The following is a 16,104-nucleotide window of genomic DNA, read 5'->3' as shown; positions in this document are numbered from 1 at the left end:
GATTTTTGAACGTAATTGATTATAGTTAATTTCTTATAATTAATTAGGATTTTTTTTAATAATTAGATATAGTTTTGTAATTGAGGTAATGTTTTATGCATAATTAGTTAAGGAGTGGTATTTTATATACTTTGTATTCGTAGTTAAACCTTTAATTTATAAGTTTTTTTTTAAATTATTTATATTTATTGATGTTTAGACGTGTTTAAATTTCAGATTTATTTTCTGATTACAAATTATAATTACAAATATTATTCTATTTATTAAAAAAAAAAATTGTGTATGAAGTGACGGTTTTAATACAAAAAATTTATTATTTACATACTAATTATTATACGGATTTACGGATTTGGATTTGTATGTAAAGTGAGTGTTACATACGTATTTTTACATACAAACCCATATCCGTATGTAAAGTGAGCAATACATACGGATTTTTAAAAACGGATCCAGATCTATATGCAAATTAAGTGTTACATACCAATTTTTACATACAGATCCAGATCCGTATGTAAAGTGAGCATTACATACGGATTTTTACATACGAATCCAAATCCGTATATAAAGTAAGTGTTACAAACTGATTTTTACATACAAATCCAGATTCATATATAAAGTGAGCATTACATAAAAAAATATACATACGGATTTGGATTTGTATAGTTCTTGATGGGAATTAAAAGTAATGAACAAACTAAAATAAATAAAAATGAAAATGAAAATATAAAAGAAGGTTATAAAGAATTAAATAATTTTAAGATTTATTACGTTGTTAGAATTAAATTTAAAAAATAATTAAACTCAAATTAATTGGGCCATATTTTAATTAGAAAATTAATTTGAGTTTAATTATTTTTTAAATTTAATTAAAAAAATTATAATATTAAAATTAAAAAAAAAACATAAATATTAGTATCAATAATAATATTTCATATTGATGGCCTCCATCTAAATCCAATTAAAATTATAACACCTTTTTTCTAATTGGGCCATATGTGTTGCAGCCCATTAAAAAACTAAAACTAAAATTAGGTGTTGTATGGAGCGTATGAAGCAGTAATAATTATATACGGATTGTATCCGTTTATAAAGTATTACATTTGTAATATTTATGGATTTGTAATATTTATGGATTTGTAATATTTATAATATTTATAATTTTTATAATTTTTATAATTTTTATAATATTTATAATATTTATAATATTTATAATATTTATAATATTTATAATATTTATAATATTTATAATATTTATAATATTTATAATATTTATAATATTTATAATATTTATAATATTTATAATATTTATAATATTTATAATATTTATAATATTATACTGGCTAGAGCACTCAGAGTTCAGTACGCGCTAGTCGAAGCTCAGTCTTAGTTAGGTCAGGTCAGCTTCTAAACCAAGTTGATAGGCCATATGGTTGGGCTCAAGATGTGTGTTAACTCTTTTTTATATATACTTAACGTAACCCCCTCGTGCGAGGCTTAGACGGCCAGTAGGGATAGTAAAGGACCTAGGGGTGCGCTTAGTGCGTATGGGTCTTGCACAAGCAAATATTTTCTCTAAACCTAAGCTCATGTGCGCTAGGACGCAGTGAGTAGGTTGCATGTGTGGTACGTAGCGCCTCGCCGAAGGTGCCTACATGAAATAGATTAAACCCTTGATGTTGGTACATGAGTTAGTACTCTGGTGGTTATACTGTTAAGATTTGATGCACTCCAAAAGGGAGAGATTATGTTCAGTTGCGGCGCTAAGAGAATGTTCTCTAAAACATAATATCTTTAATTACGCAGGCTTTCATTGGAAGAGACTCCTGTGATGGAAAGCTGCTACAAGAGGTAGGCTATAAAAGGAACTTGAGATCCTAGGTAAAGGTACACGGTTTCTAAGACTGAAACTACTCACTTACTTCTTGTTTCTATAAGCCTTGTACTGACTTGATCGTTGGAGTGCAATCAACAGGTAGGGCCCCTTTTGTCTCAATGGAGCGCGTTTCAGAAGGAAGCACAAAATCTACCATAGATAGACAGAGCCACAACTTGTCTTCGAAGTGAACCGGTGACCAGATCAACCGACAAGAACATTTGGCACCCACCGTGGGGCCCGATAAAACCAACCCCCACCCACGGTTGTGATAGAGCTCTCAAGCGAAATGAGGAACACGAGGCAAGTTTTTTCACCCTACATAAATGATTAGTAGTTTTTTCAGTTTTAATAATTATAACCAAACTAGTAGCACATTGTAAATATTTGAAAGAGTAAGTTATTGGGAATGAAAATTTTTAAGACAATGTCTAAAGACTACATTAATCTCATGACAATGAATCTTTTGATAAGAGACACAAAATGTTTAATAAATGTGTTGAAAATGTGGAAACTATTGTTAATTCAGTATAATATTTATTTTGTGTATTATGTGGTTGTTGCTCGTTTAAAATATGTTTCTTATGTTTGGTTCTTCATGTTTGTACGTATATTATAAAAGCATCATAATCAAGTATTGTCTTAAATAAACAAATTGAATTAAGTCAATTACTTGCACCATAATAATGAACATATTAATTTGGAAGAATTTAATTGTGTTCCTACTAGGGAGATGGGACCTAGAGAACTATTGAAGTCTTCTTCTCCTTCCTTCGGTCGGTCAGGTTGCTGGGTGATGAACTAGAGGACCATATTATGATTATTATCATATAAAGTTGTAAGATGCAGACAAACTTGATATGAGAACTACTGCAGAATTATGAAGTAGCAATTATGATTTTTAGTATGAGATATATGTGAATAAAAATATTATTTTAATGTAGATTACTAATATATAGTTGTTTAAAACTAAAAAAATACTTATAAAATATAGAGAATTGGAATTATTTACTAAGCAATTTTTTCAATTTATAAAAAAAATTTAAAAATTAAATCTGTAAAATTCCATTGAAATGTATGTCATCTGTTAAAATGCCGTATCAGTTAAAGTTATTAAAAAAATAATTTGCATTTCAATTTTTTACATCTTAGGAAAACTCCCCTGAACAATTTTTGGAGATGCTTTAAAGACATTTGTGTACTAATTGGATGGAGAGAGAAGAATAAAAAGGTTGGACATTTGAGAAGTTTTAATTTAAAATACAATTTCGAAATAAAATATTAATTTGAAAATTGAAAAGGCCTAACTTATTAGTACTTTGTAATTAACTATTCAGTTAAGTTTCATAAATAATTATTTTTTAAAACTTTACTAAGATATGTTTTATTTATTAATAAATTGACATAATTTCTTAATTTAGGAAGGATAAATTTCCCTTAATAAAAACAAGATAAAAGCTAGCAGAAATGGAATTCCAAAGTAGTGGTAGATTAGATGTTGTTATCTTGACTTATGATTAATATATATGCCTCATCCCAAACTTGTTGGAGATCCATATCAATTAAATATTAAAACCTTTTATATTATATAAGTTTAGAATCTTTTATATTATATAAGTTGATAATATAAGAGTGGGTGTAAGTGTAAACCTTTCTGATGAGTGGTTTTATGGAGTTGAGTAAAAATATTTTGAAATTAGGAAAAATAGAGCATTAGCAAAAATAATAGGAGGAAGTTTAAAAGGTTGTGGCAACTATGTACCTTCCATACCAGGAATTATTCTGGTCAACCCATCATCAACAATGTCCTCGTACCCTCTCTCAAATGCTAACTGCAAAACTGATTTGTCTTGATAGTTTGTACAAGCAAACACTTCTAGCTCAACCAATTTCCTGAAACCTGGTGGTGAAGAATCTAGAATCTCCATTACATTTTTGTGACCATTCAACAAGGCTTCATGAAACAAAGTATTTCTTTGTTTGTTGATTACTAGGATTACCATTTTGGCTTGTTGAGAATTTAGATTACGAAGAAGTGGAGCCACCAACTTGTGAAGAGTAGAGATCTTGCCAGCTCTTGCAGCAACATGCAGTGGGGTGTCACCATTATTATTTAATGCTATCAAAAGCTCTGCTGGACCAATTTCAAGTATTCTTTCCACACACCTATCATTTCCATAGAGAGCTGCTACATGCAGCACCGTGTTTCCCCCAGGGCTCTTTTGCTTTAGAGTCTGATCATCTATTATTTCTCTCCAAGATTCATCCTCTTTTTCTTTTATTGAATCGTATGTTCTCTTTGGCAACAAACACCAACCATGTGCCTGAACTTCTTCACTGCGTTCTTCTGAGATTTCAATTCTGTTTTCTTCATCATTGTTTTCTCCTCCGATGTAGTTATTCTCCACGTCCTCCATTATCTCCCCTCCACTAGGAAAATCCATCGTGCTCTTTTTCTGTAATAATATTAAGATATGTTGCTAGCCTTTCTACTCTGCCTTTTCACTGTTAGAAAAATAGTTTTAGTTTTTGGATTTTGGATATAATTTAATAATATAAAAAAGTATATTAATTAATATGTGAGGTTATATCTATTTTTTTAAAATTAATTGAAATCTAGTTTGATAAAGATTAGAAAACATTCAAAAGATAGGTTTTGTTTCTGCAGAAAAATTGCTCACTGTTAATCATAAAGAAAAAGTATGACAAGAAAAGGGGATTAAAAAAATTATTCATGGATCAATTGCATCAAGTTATAATTTAATGTATAATATATAAGAATTTAATGTATAATATATGACGTAAGATTCTTATAAATATGCATTTGAATTTAGATAATGTGGTGCTCAAATCTATAATTCTTTATGAATGATGCTTTATTTTTTTAATTTTACGAATCCTAATTTTAATTTATAAATGGAAGAAATTTTCGATAACTAAATTAAGGTAAAATAAATTTTATGGCAGTGAGAGAACCTTCACATACTCCAATTCAAAGAAAATAATTGAATGAAAAGTCATGACTTTTTTTTCTTGAATTTTCTATCTAGCACCATTTATACTTTTATTTTTCTATCTAGCACTTTTTTGTTTTTAATTCCCTATCTAGCATCTTTTTGTTTTTATTTTTCTATCTAGCACCCTTTTATTTTTTATTTCCCTATCTAGCATCATTTAAAAATAATAAAAAATAATAATTTTTTTATAATTTTAATTTTGAATGTATTAAAAAATAAATATTTTTAATATTTAAAATAGTTAGAAATATAATTAATGAATAAAGAAATGAGTATTTACAAAATAAAAATAAAAAAATAATAAATTTAAAATGTTTAGTTTAAAATTATTTTTTAAGAATGAAGAAAATAAAAAATTAAACCCTACAACAACATAAAAGTTGAATCTATAAACATAAATTAGTATTTATTTTTATTATTATTGATGATGTAATCATGTTAATTTCAAGTAAAGATACAGGATATAATTATAAAAAAAACAAAATTAATTAGTATTAATTAATAGTGGACACACAAATAATATTGAAGTGTTTACCTTAAATGTAAAATCCTAAAAAAAAACTAATGCAAATGTTATCCTTAATGTTTAAAAATGAGAATAAAAAATGCAAAAATAAATAAGTCTAGAAAATAAAAACAACAACAATAAAATAAAAACAAAAAACAGAAATAAATAAAGAATGACAGAAAAAAAATAATAACTAAAAACATAAAAGATATAAAAGAAAAATAAATGAAAGATGGTCCTTCATTTAATATTTTCTTCAATGGTACATTAAATAATTTGTGCGAAATGAAACATAATTAATGACGAGAAGTGCACAATCCAGTAATGTTGGAACAAATTTTTTATGTGTGTCCTAATGTTTGACAATATGAACATTTTTTTTTCGATCATGTTGTTCTCTTATGTCCATATCAGTTCTTATTCAACTTGTTTTTTTTTTATAATTATATCATGTATTTTTTACTTGAAATTAACATGATTACATCATCAATAATAATAAAAATAAATACTAATTTATGTTTATAGATTCAACTTTTATGTTGTTGTAGAGTTTAATTTTTTATTTTTTTCATTCTTAAAAAAATAATTTTTAAACTAAACATTTTAAATTTATTATTTTATTTTTTTGTAAAAACTCATTTCTTTATTCATTAATTATATTTCTAACTATTTTAAACATTAAAAATATTTATTTTTTAATGCACTCAAAATTAAAATTATCAATTTTTTTTAATTTATTTTTAAAATGGTGTTAGATAGGGAAATAAAAAATAAAAGGGTGTTAGATAGGGAAATAAAAACAAAAGGGTGTTAGATAGGGAAATAAAAACAAAAGAGTGCTAAATTGTGAAGTAAAAGTGTAAATGGTACTAAATAGGGAATTTATCCACCAGAGACCCGTTACATTATTTTAATTATTTAAATGCTGATTTTTACTATGCATTCATGTAATTTTTGCATTCATAGGTCCGTTCCGTAACACGTGCAATTTTTTTTATTTGAATAAAAGAGGGAGAGGTTACATTGGAAAAAAAAATGACATTAAATACATATATATTTGTATATTTTGTATATTTTTCATGAATACTATTAGTTTCGAAATTAATTGAATGGTAGATTTGTAATTACTAAAAAATTACAAAGAGATAGATTGAGAGAAGGAAAGTGAGAGGAAGAAACTCCTCATACAGGAACTCTTATGAATCAAGATAAGTGTCTATCTCTATTATAATTTAATGTATGGTATGCAAGAATAATAGGTCTTTTATTTTTTTATTGACAATAAAAAATAAATAAATGTGGATTACTTTATGGGTGGTCCAACCCTGATACATGAAACACAACCTTTAACCACCCCACTAGACTGAATCCGAAAAGAATCATCTAAGACTAACACTCATACAACTAAAAAGTATATCATGAAATCATCCCAGCAAACCAAAGGTTCCATCAGACACATTCAATTTATTCTTCACAAATTAAAACGCATTCAATTTATTCTTCAAAAATTAAAACACAAACTTTCATATTCCAAGAAAAAAACTATTATGCATTCTTCCATCTGAAATTGATAATTACATTTTTCAGATTAAATGTTTTAAAAAGAGTTTATAAATTTTCTCATCAATGATTTAAAAATAATGTTTTAAATTATATAAATTATTTATTCAAAGTGCACAATTCTTTTTATAGTAAAAATTTAATTAAATTAAAGAAGAATAAAGAAATATTATAACTCTTTATAAAAAAATTAGTTAAATGAACATCATTACTTTCATCCTCCTATTAAACCAATTCTACCATAGAGACCAACGATAGATGATAACTTCTACCAATCAGTGATTGCCCTTCTCCCACCCTTACTATTCAAGCTAAGAGTGGATAGCTAATGTGTTCCACTCTTTGAACATGGTTCTATGGTTGGTTCGCGATTCTGGGATGCCAAAGGTGTCCTTTGGATGATCTCGTAGTTCCTAGAGGTGGAGACGGTGGGTCGGTCTATGGATATCATGTTCAATTCCCCTATATCGTCATATTAAGGATAATGGTACATTGACAATCTCAATTTTTTATACAACCACGTTACAACTTCTATTACTATTATTTTAATATTTTTTCATATAATTTAATTATAAATTTACTCTTTATTATATATATTTATTTTTAAACTCATCACATACAACTCCAACAATTGTCAAACTATCATTTTCTATATATCAAAGATCATGATACATTGACAACTTATTTTTTTTCTATATCTACCATACAACTTTCAATACTATTATTTTAATAAATTTTCACATTATTTAATTATACATTTATCCTTTATTATGTTTTTTATTTTTTTAAATTATCACTTTACAACTATCTTAATTGTCAAAGTATAATTTTTGATATATCAACATACCGAAAACTTATACTGCATAAACACTATAATACATATATCAACAGATGTGATCTTACAAACTCATTTTATAATTAGAGATTAGTGGTTTATCCAAAAAACCAGAGAGAAGATAAGAAATGGATTGTTGTACAATTTAGGATATATTTCCTCCTGAAAATGGATTGTGTAATATTTCAAAAGAATATAACTTATAATAATACTTAAATTTGAACTACTGTTTTGAATGGTTGAATTTAAAAGATTTTAAAATTTTACAATGCAAGAAATAATAAAGGAAAAAAAAATCAAAGATACAGAGAGCAAAAAAAGCCTTGGATTCTTGTCCTAACATCAATGACTGCATATTTATCAAGATTTTGACATACCGGTTATCACCGGTATCTCTTTGTTTTGGATTTTTCCAAAACCTCTATAAATAGGTTTTGAGTTGTAAATTGTTGTTATTTTTTCATAATAATAAGAATGTTGAGTTCAGTTGTTGGTACCTGGTAAATGGCTCTTTCACTCTTCTTCTCCGATTACAGCTTTTCAATCTCCATCAACGCCAATCAAGCTTTTCTCTTCGTGTGTTTCTGGAGGATTCAGCGTTCCTTCTCTCACCTCTTTATCTTAATTTTCAGAATTGTTACACTTTTACAATTTTGTCCCTTAATCTTTTTACGCTTTTACCCTTCTTTAATGCGCTGTCATCCGCTGTCATTTTCTAGAGTTTGTGTTCACACTACTTCTGATTTATTCATTTCTATAATCTATCTTTTCAGAATGTTATACATAATTTTAGTGATATATAGTTGACTTCCATTTTAATAAATTATTACTTTATTTCCTATCATCAAATCAATTATTTTGGTTTTTCATTCAAAATTATTTATTTATAAAAATAATGACACTATTTTAATGAAATCGTTACTATTATTTTTAATGACACGACCACCACGTTTTGTCCATTTCTCTTTCTCCGTCAACACAACCCGATTCATTTTTTTTATTTATAAGAAGATGTAAAATAATACTTACCAGACATTAATATGACACAGAGAAAATATGAAGATATATTTAATTTTTAAAAAGTAGGACACGTGGATACAAATCTATATATCATATAATTATAAATTATATAAATTGATAATAAAGATTTATATTTATAAATATATTTTTTTTAGTAAAAATATTCTAAAAGATATGTTCTTTATTTTTATAGTCATAATAAAAATTTATATAATAAATTTTAAATTTTAGAAAATTAATATATATATATTTTTTAAATTATGTTAAAGTTAATTGAAATTCAACAAATATTTTTTAAGTTAGACCCCTTTATCGATACATATTCTATAAATATCGTACGAATGTGGATGTCAGATTCGTGTGTTAAGAGAGGTGTGTTTGAACTTCAATATATTAACACAATGAAATTATTATAATCAGTTGTTAAAAGTATGTTTTTTACTGTAAAAAAAAATTTATCTCGAAAGAATGAATACTTTTTCGGGTTCTTTCATTACGATTTCTTATTATTCTTTAAATTTGTCCAAAATTCAAAATTACATTCAATGTTTGCTTAAATTTCAACAATAAGATACTAAATACAAATTATTTAATCCTTATATATGATTTTCAATAATTTAATCCTTATATATGATTTTCAATAATTAATTGGTGTTTAATTTGTTAATTCAAACCTGCGAAAAAGGATCTGGGATTTTTTGTTTTTGTTTTGGGACGTGATGATTGAATTAATTGTGAATGAGTTATTGATTAATATGTTTTGTTGATTTTTCTTAATTTTGAATTTTTTGTTTTTGATGATAAAAGTTTTGAATTTCGAAACCTATCCTTCTTATTATTCTTGAGATTCTGAATTTGTTGAATTATTTGACGAATGGCTTTGACTTTGTGCCTTTTAAATTTATTATTTGATTAACTACGGACTCCTAATAACCATAGGTTAATATTAATATTTTTTATATAAAGTTTGTTTGTAAATCAATTTTTAGTATTTTATGAAATATAATTTTAAATTTTTAAAATTTGGAACTAAGACCAGACCTTGTACATTTGTTGAAATGTACATAAATAAAATAATTATAAACTACTTGCTTAAATAATACAATATTAAATATGAAAATGTTACATCAAGCACAATTGAAAATTAATTTAGCCAACTTAAAATCCTAGAGAAAAAATAATTTAGAGCCTCTCAATTGTTGTTAGATAAATCAAAAGAAGATCGAAATTATTTTTGTATTAAACAATGTTAGTCGATTTTCATTTCTTTCATATGTGAAAACTTTTTTAAAGAAAAAAAAATGACTAAAATATAATTTAAAATATTTTTTTGTTAATATATTCATAAATATAACATTTTTTAAAACCTGTGCAATACAGTAAACATATTTATATAAAATAAAAATATAGTTGAGATATAGAATAATAAAATAATTTAAAAATTTAAAAATTTAAACAAAATCGCTAGAAGGAGGGCTTGAACCTCCGACCTTGTGGTTAACAGCCACACGCTCTAACCAACTGAGCTATTCCAGCTTTGTCACAGTAAGCATATTTATTGTTTATCACTTATACTGAAAACAATTTATTTTTTCTTTTAAATTATGTAGCTTACTTAAGAAAATTTGCTTTTATTCTTGAAATAAGTTTACAAATGATTTTTATTTTTTAAAGTTAATTAAAACATTGGTTTCTATTATTACGTAAAATCAATTTATTAATTTTTTCGAGTAGAAAATCAGGAACTTCATTGAAAAAAAACATTTAATTATATGAATGTGGTTTAGTTAATAAGCTTCAAGTTTTTAGCAATAATTGAGTATAAAAAATTTGTAAGATTGATTTTTAAAATGAGAAATAAAATATGGAAATTAATAATTACGTCTAGGGGGGCATTGAGCTTACAAACGAAATTTCACATCTATTCATGTTTTTCTAAGAATACAAATTTTCGTTGAATGAAATTCTTCAAGATAAAGTTTCTTATTTTTATACAAATTTTATATGTTATATTTTCTTTATAATTTTTAAGACTTTTATAGAGTTATAAGTGGAGTAGTTTTTAATCTTAATTAAACCTCCAATTGAGTCTTACATGAGGCAACTACAATACAAGAAGAACACAAAAAAAAGTGGAGATCTTCAAAAGCATGAAAGGAAATTCCACATAAAGGCCAAGAAGCATTTTTGACCAATTGATTCCAAGTCGAATCACTTCGAACATGTGCCCTAGCCTTCGTGTGTGTTTGTATGTGTGTGCGTGTAGTCGCATTCTTAAATGAAGTTAATTTTAAAAATACCATCGCGTTTTGAATGATAGTGTCTAACCGTAAAAACGCATTAAATAAATAGTCGTTATTTTTACATTTTGCACTAGCGTTCATTTTATCTGGTTCATGATGGGATCAAGTCTAATGAAGGGTGAAGATAGATCTTATGAATTTGTTGTTGCTTGCAAGGGAAGTGGATGAGAACAATTTCTTGATGCATTGTAATTGTGTGTGTGCATGTGCATGTGAGTCTGTATGCGTGTGCATGTGTTCATATTTATTGAATAAAGATACAGTAAGTTATTTAAATATGTTATAATAAATAAGGGTGACAAAGCGGGAAGGGTGACAAAGCGAGATGGGCTGACATTTTCAACCTGCATTAGCTCGCCCCGCATAACCTGCGGTCTGTGCGAGCCAGCAGTGGGGCAGGGCGGGCTGGCCTGCTAGCTCGCAAAAAAAAAATAATTAACTTGACTGCAATGGTCCAGTGGAGGAATGACAACTTTGAGTGAAAGAAAATTAGGTTTTCACTCAAAACACAACGCAACTACGATGTTTCCAAAAACGCACACAACACACGATGCACTCTCCTTTGCAACACTACCGCTCGCTTTGGCTGCGACTCCATGCGGCTTCGCCTGCAAATGTTGCACGCTGCTGCCACTCGCGCTGCTCCGCTACTACACACCGTTGCTGCCTCCACTCATCCTCCACATTAAATAAATAAAAGAAAGTGGGCCGGCCTACAAACCCACATGCCAACCCACATGCGAGGCAGGCCATGAAAATCATCCCGCATTTTGTATGCAGGACGGTCCATCCCGATTCGCATTTTGCAGACATATGCGGGGCGGGTCAGCTAGCTTTGCCACCCTTAATAATAAATAATTTTCAATGCAGAAATAAACAAATCGAAGAATATAAATGCGACTATTATGTAATTTAGTGAATAATGATCATTGTCCAAATTAATATTGATAGAGATTGTGATAAATAATATGCTATAACCCACAAATATATTGGTAAATTAAGTTATTACTTAACGACTTATGCTAACTTTTGCAGTTTTCAAGAACACATAGTTGCTAGGCTTAAAAGCATTTCATTATCTTAGAACAACATGGAAAAACTTTTAGTGTTAGATCTGGAAAGAACTTTTACTTCTTATTAACATTGATTCGATTTTCTGTTATTTACAAATTTTAATTGACAATTGTTTGTAAGTTTATTAAGCATTTAAGTATATTTTATGAATATTTATATATTTGCATTCATTAATTTGTTTACAATGTGAAACAATAGTAAGTGTTTGTGCTTAACTATATTTTGATGGTTTGCTGATGATGTCAAAAACAAAAATAATCATGTAAAAAATCCGAACAAACGAAGACAAATTCCACCTAAATCGTCCGTCATATTTGACTAAACTACCGTTTCCACATAAATTGTCGTCAATTTTAAAACTTGATATTTTTTATTTCTTATTTTTTCATATCAACTATAACTTATACCAACCTATCATTGTTAACTTCAATTATGATTACATTTTTCAACTTGAGTGGACATTAAAATGCTAATTTTTAACGACTATTATAATTGTTGGTATATTAATCCACTTACAATGACGTCTTGATTAGCAACGGTTTAATATTTTTTTTCGAATGATTTTTTAACAATTGTCAAAAGGTTTGTGTATAGTATTGAAGCTTCTCTAATGTTGATATTAGTAGTTGATATTAGTAGTTGATAATATAAGAGTATGTTGATAAATTTGTTAACTTAGGTTTTATATATAAAGAGTATTTTCATTGATCACTACTAGAAAATTACTAATTAGAAACTAATTTTAGAGACTAAAAATAATTAATTATTATATTGACTAAATTAGATACTATTTTAGAAACTAAAAATATTATTGGTTTCTAAATTAATTTCTATTATTGATAAATAGTTTCTAAATTGGTATCTATTTAGCTACTAAGATTTTAACAACCAATTACTTAGATTCTAGATTTGGTAGCAAAAGCTTTGGTAGCTAATTATATATCAATTTATAAACTATTTATCAATAATAAAAATTAATTTAGAAACCAATAATTTTTTTAGTATCTGAAATAGTATCTAATTTAGTCAATATAATAACTAATTATTTTTTGTCTCTAAAATGAGTTTCTATTAATTGTTTTTCTTGTTATGGATATAATAGACTTCAATCTAGTCTTTTCTTAGAATTCTTTATTAATAAGTATAGGTTACCTATGTACCATTTTTGTTAATGTATGGATTTTGGTATACTCCCCCATATTTTTTTTGTATTTTCTTTCTTTTTTATTTTAGTAATATTTTTTTTTTCATGTGGTAACAAATGATTGTTGTTACTTAAGGTGACAACATAACTCAGATGTCAAGTTTCATCGAAAGTTTTTATAAAAAAGAATATATCTAAATGAATTGAATATGTATCTATACAAGTGTATAAATGAATTGTAGATAAATTTTATAAATTATAATATATATATATATATATATTATAAATGCATGTGATCTTTTTAAACACTGCCTTTTTTTAATATAAATATTGTGTTATGATTTCATTGTAATAATCATATTTTTATACTTGAGCAAATGTTGTGGTAGGTGAAAAGGGTATAAATGAATGAACAAGTGCAAGAAAAAAATTATGTTATATTAGATGTTTTAATTAAATTAGTGATGGAGGTCTTCTAATAGAAAATTAAATTAGTTCAAATGTGTTTGGATTAAGTGTTTTATTTTAAATAGTTTTCAAATATTAACATATTATTGCATCATTTATGTAACATTAAATAAAAAAATTTATAAAATTAATAATTAATTTTACATATAAAGTTATCATAGTAGCATGTATATTAAAAAAGGGACGATAAATTAGCGGTAAACTAAAATTACTTTTATGTGTTAATCAAAATCACATAATCGATAAAACTATAAATATGAAAGTTACTTAATTTGTAAATTTTTTAACCAAAATAAAATCATTAAAAACTATAAAATAAAAAATTATTCCGAGAGAAAATACAATTAAAATAAGACATATACAGAGAAAGTGGGCAATCCATCTCCACATTTTCAGTAGTCTTCATACAACCAGAAAGCATGTTGAACCCTAATTTGAAAGGTATGTTATGCAAAGTATGTAATTAATGTGCTTGATTTTTATTAATTACAATCACCCACTGTACACCCTAAGACGAGTATTGATCCTCTCTCGGCACATCGGACAATTAGTTAACTTGTATCCACACTCCCTGCATGTCTATTTTTCCAAAATATTATAATAATGATAACAATAATAATAAAATAATAACAATAAGAGAAACGAGACTAATAATTTAGTAACTCACCATGTGTCCACACCCAAAGGCCAAGTCTCTTGGATTGGTCAAACACACAGGGCAAACCTGTATAATTGAATAATTTGATAGAACAACAAATCAATACAATAATCAAATATTAACAGCTATCCAGTTTCCTTTTTTAATTTATAAAATTTTCAAATCGTTTTCACATTATATATCTTATTTTCAAATGTGTTTGTAGAGAAAAAAATTAGAAAGTGTTTGTTAAAGATTTTGTTAGACGGTCTCTTTATATGGTTTTGTCAGAGAGTCTATTTAGACTATTTTATAATCAGTCTAGTTTGTTGTTTTAGTTTATTGTGTTTTTTTGTTATAATAGACGATCTAGTAAGATGGTAGGTTGTATAGTTCATTCATTCATTCTTTGGTCTATTTATTCTTCCATTGTAAATTATTGTTATTTTCACTACTTACAGTCTTCTTCTTTTTACCTTCGCCTTTATCCTTTCGGACCCTATGGTATCAAAGCGGGTTAATCTCAACTGTTATGCTTGTGATAACTTTCTTCCATCTTTTCTTATAATCTTGTTTTTTTATTTGTAACTCTATTTTTCCATGAACATTATTAACATGGATGTGTCATAAAATCCCTCATGTTCTTTCTTCCTATACTCTGGAGAGAACCTTGGAATGGTTCTTGTCACTCCATAGTTGAGTATGGCTAACTATTAGAGGTATGAAACATGCTCTTTCATCCAAGAGTAAGCTAAAGCTAGAATGGAGATATCACACAACCTATTCATGAAGATCCGCTTTTTGATGTTTGGGAACGTTGTTATATAATGGTTATATATTAGATAACACACTTTATCCCCATATTGGTCAGAGTACAATTTACATTGATAATGCTTAAGAACTCTGGGAAGAATTGAAGAAGATTCTCAAAAGATGACCAATTTTGCATATCAGGCCTTCTACAAGAGATAAATTCTATCAAGCAAGTTTAAATAAGCATGTAGACGGTTACTGCGTGATCTGTTCTAAGCTAGACGGTTTTAAGTCTATGGCACCTCTTACTCAACAGAGAAACAAAAGCAGATTGTGGCATGAAATGGTTGGGACTACCCTAGAGGTTAGTTTTGGGCAGCATGTAGAAGATGGTTACTGCCTACAGGGGGCAAATGGCCAGTGGTGTAAGATTTGAAAGAGGAGAATCTGTATTTTGGATCTGCGTTTTTTTGGTTTGCTGGGGTCTCTTTAAGGGATCCGAAGATGTTGTGGAGTGGTTCCTAGGAAGTGATTAATGGTTGGGTGCTGGTTGACGATGCTTAGGAGAATCGTGATGCAGGTTTCTATAACAGATAGGATCTACTAGTTAAGGGTGGATCTAGGCTACTTTGCTGTCATAGGGAGGTGCATCACCTATGATGAATTGGACTTGGAGAAGAGTACCACTGGAAAATTCTGCAGCTGCTATTCAAGAGTAGGAAATTCTCCTTTAAGTTGAAGCAAAGGAATGATTTCCGGGAGGGAGAATTTATCTTGAAGCTTTTTGGTTTTTGTTTTAGGAACAAATCTTATGTTTACGTTTGAGCAAATGAAATCTTCCCTGTACTTTTATTCCTCTGGTTTGTATCTGTGTAACTGATATTTGTATAAGGGTTGGGACACTCTTAAAGT

At 27.4% G+C, this 16,104-nt stretch overlaps 2 protein-coding genes and 1 non-coding gene across 6 annotated transcripts in view; all 3 read right to left on the bottom strand.

Moving 5' to 3' along the window:
- LOC137834966 (E3 ubiquitin-protein ligase RGLG4-like) overlaps positions 1 to 16,104 on the bottom strand; it is a 57,081-nt gene that overhangs the window by 23,098 nt on the left and 17,879 nt on the right. The window contains exons 10-11 of one of the 2 annotated variants that reach the window (XM_068643240.1): positions 14,470 to 14,526; positions 14,299 to 14,381 (exon numbers count right to left, since the gene is read on the bottom strand). In XM_068643240.1, coding sequence (XP_068499341.1) covers positions 14,299 to 14,381; positions 14,470 to 14,526 — 140 coding nt within the window. Of the gene's footprint in view, positions 1 to 14,125; positions 14,382 to 14,469; positions 14,527 to 16,104 lie in introns of those variants that run through there. The other variant, XM_068643239.1, reaches the window with a different exon arrangement.
- On the bottom strand, positions 1,345 to 8,419 carry LOC137834968 (uncharacterized). Of its 3 annotated transcripts, XM_068643245.1 has the most exons (3): positions 8,291 to 8,419; positions 3,636 to 4,378; positions 1,345 to 2,191 (listed from the first exon to the last, which is right to left on the bottom strand). In XM_068643245.1, exons 2-3 carry the CDS (start codon positions 4,315 to 4,317, stop codon positions 2,187 to 2,189), a joined length of 687 nt encoding a protein of 228 aa, XP_068499346.1. In that variant the 5' UTR covers positions 4,318 to 4,378; positions 8,291 to 8,419; the 3' UTR covers positions 1,345 to 2,186. The 3 variants fall into 3 exon arrangements, with proteins under 3 accessions (XP_068499346.1, XP_068499344.1, XP_068499345.1); XM_068643243.1 differs by lacking the exon at positions 1,345 to 2,191 and having other exon boundaries at positions 2,258 to 4,378; XM_068643244.1 differs by lacking the exon at positions 1,345 to 2,191 and having other exon boundaries at positions 2,258 to 4,329; positions 8,291 to 8,368.
- On the bottom strand, positions 10,276 to 10,349 carry TRNAN-GUU (transfer RNA asparagine (anticodon GUU)). The gene has a single exon. It is a non-coding gene; the product is annotated as a tRNA-Asn (tRNA).

The sequence above is a fragment of the Phaseolus vulgaris genome, chromosome 5 (assembly GCF_000499845.2).
Source record: "Phaseolus vulgaris cultivar G19833 chromosome 5, P. vulgaris v2.0, whole genome shotgun sequence".
In the NCBI taxonomy this organism is placed as follows: domain Eukaryota; kingdom Viridiplantae; phylum Streptophyta; class Magnoliopsida; order Fabales; family Fabaceae; genus Phaseolus; species Phaseolus vulgaris.
The sequence above is the reverse complement of the archived record's forward strand: the minus strand, read 5'-3'. Positions and strand labels throughout refer to the sequence as shown.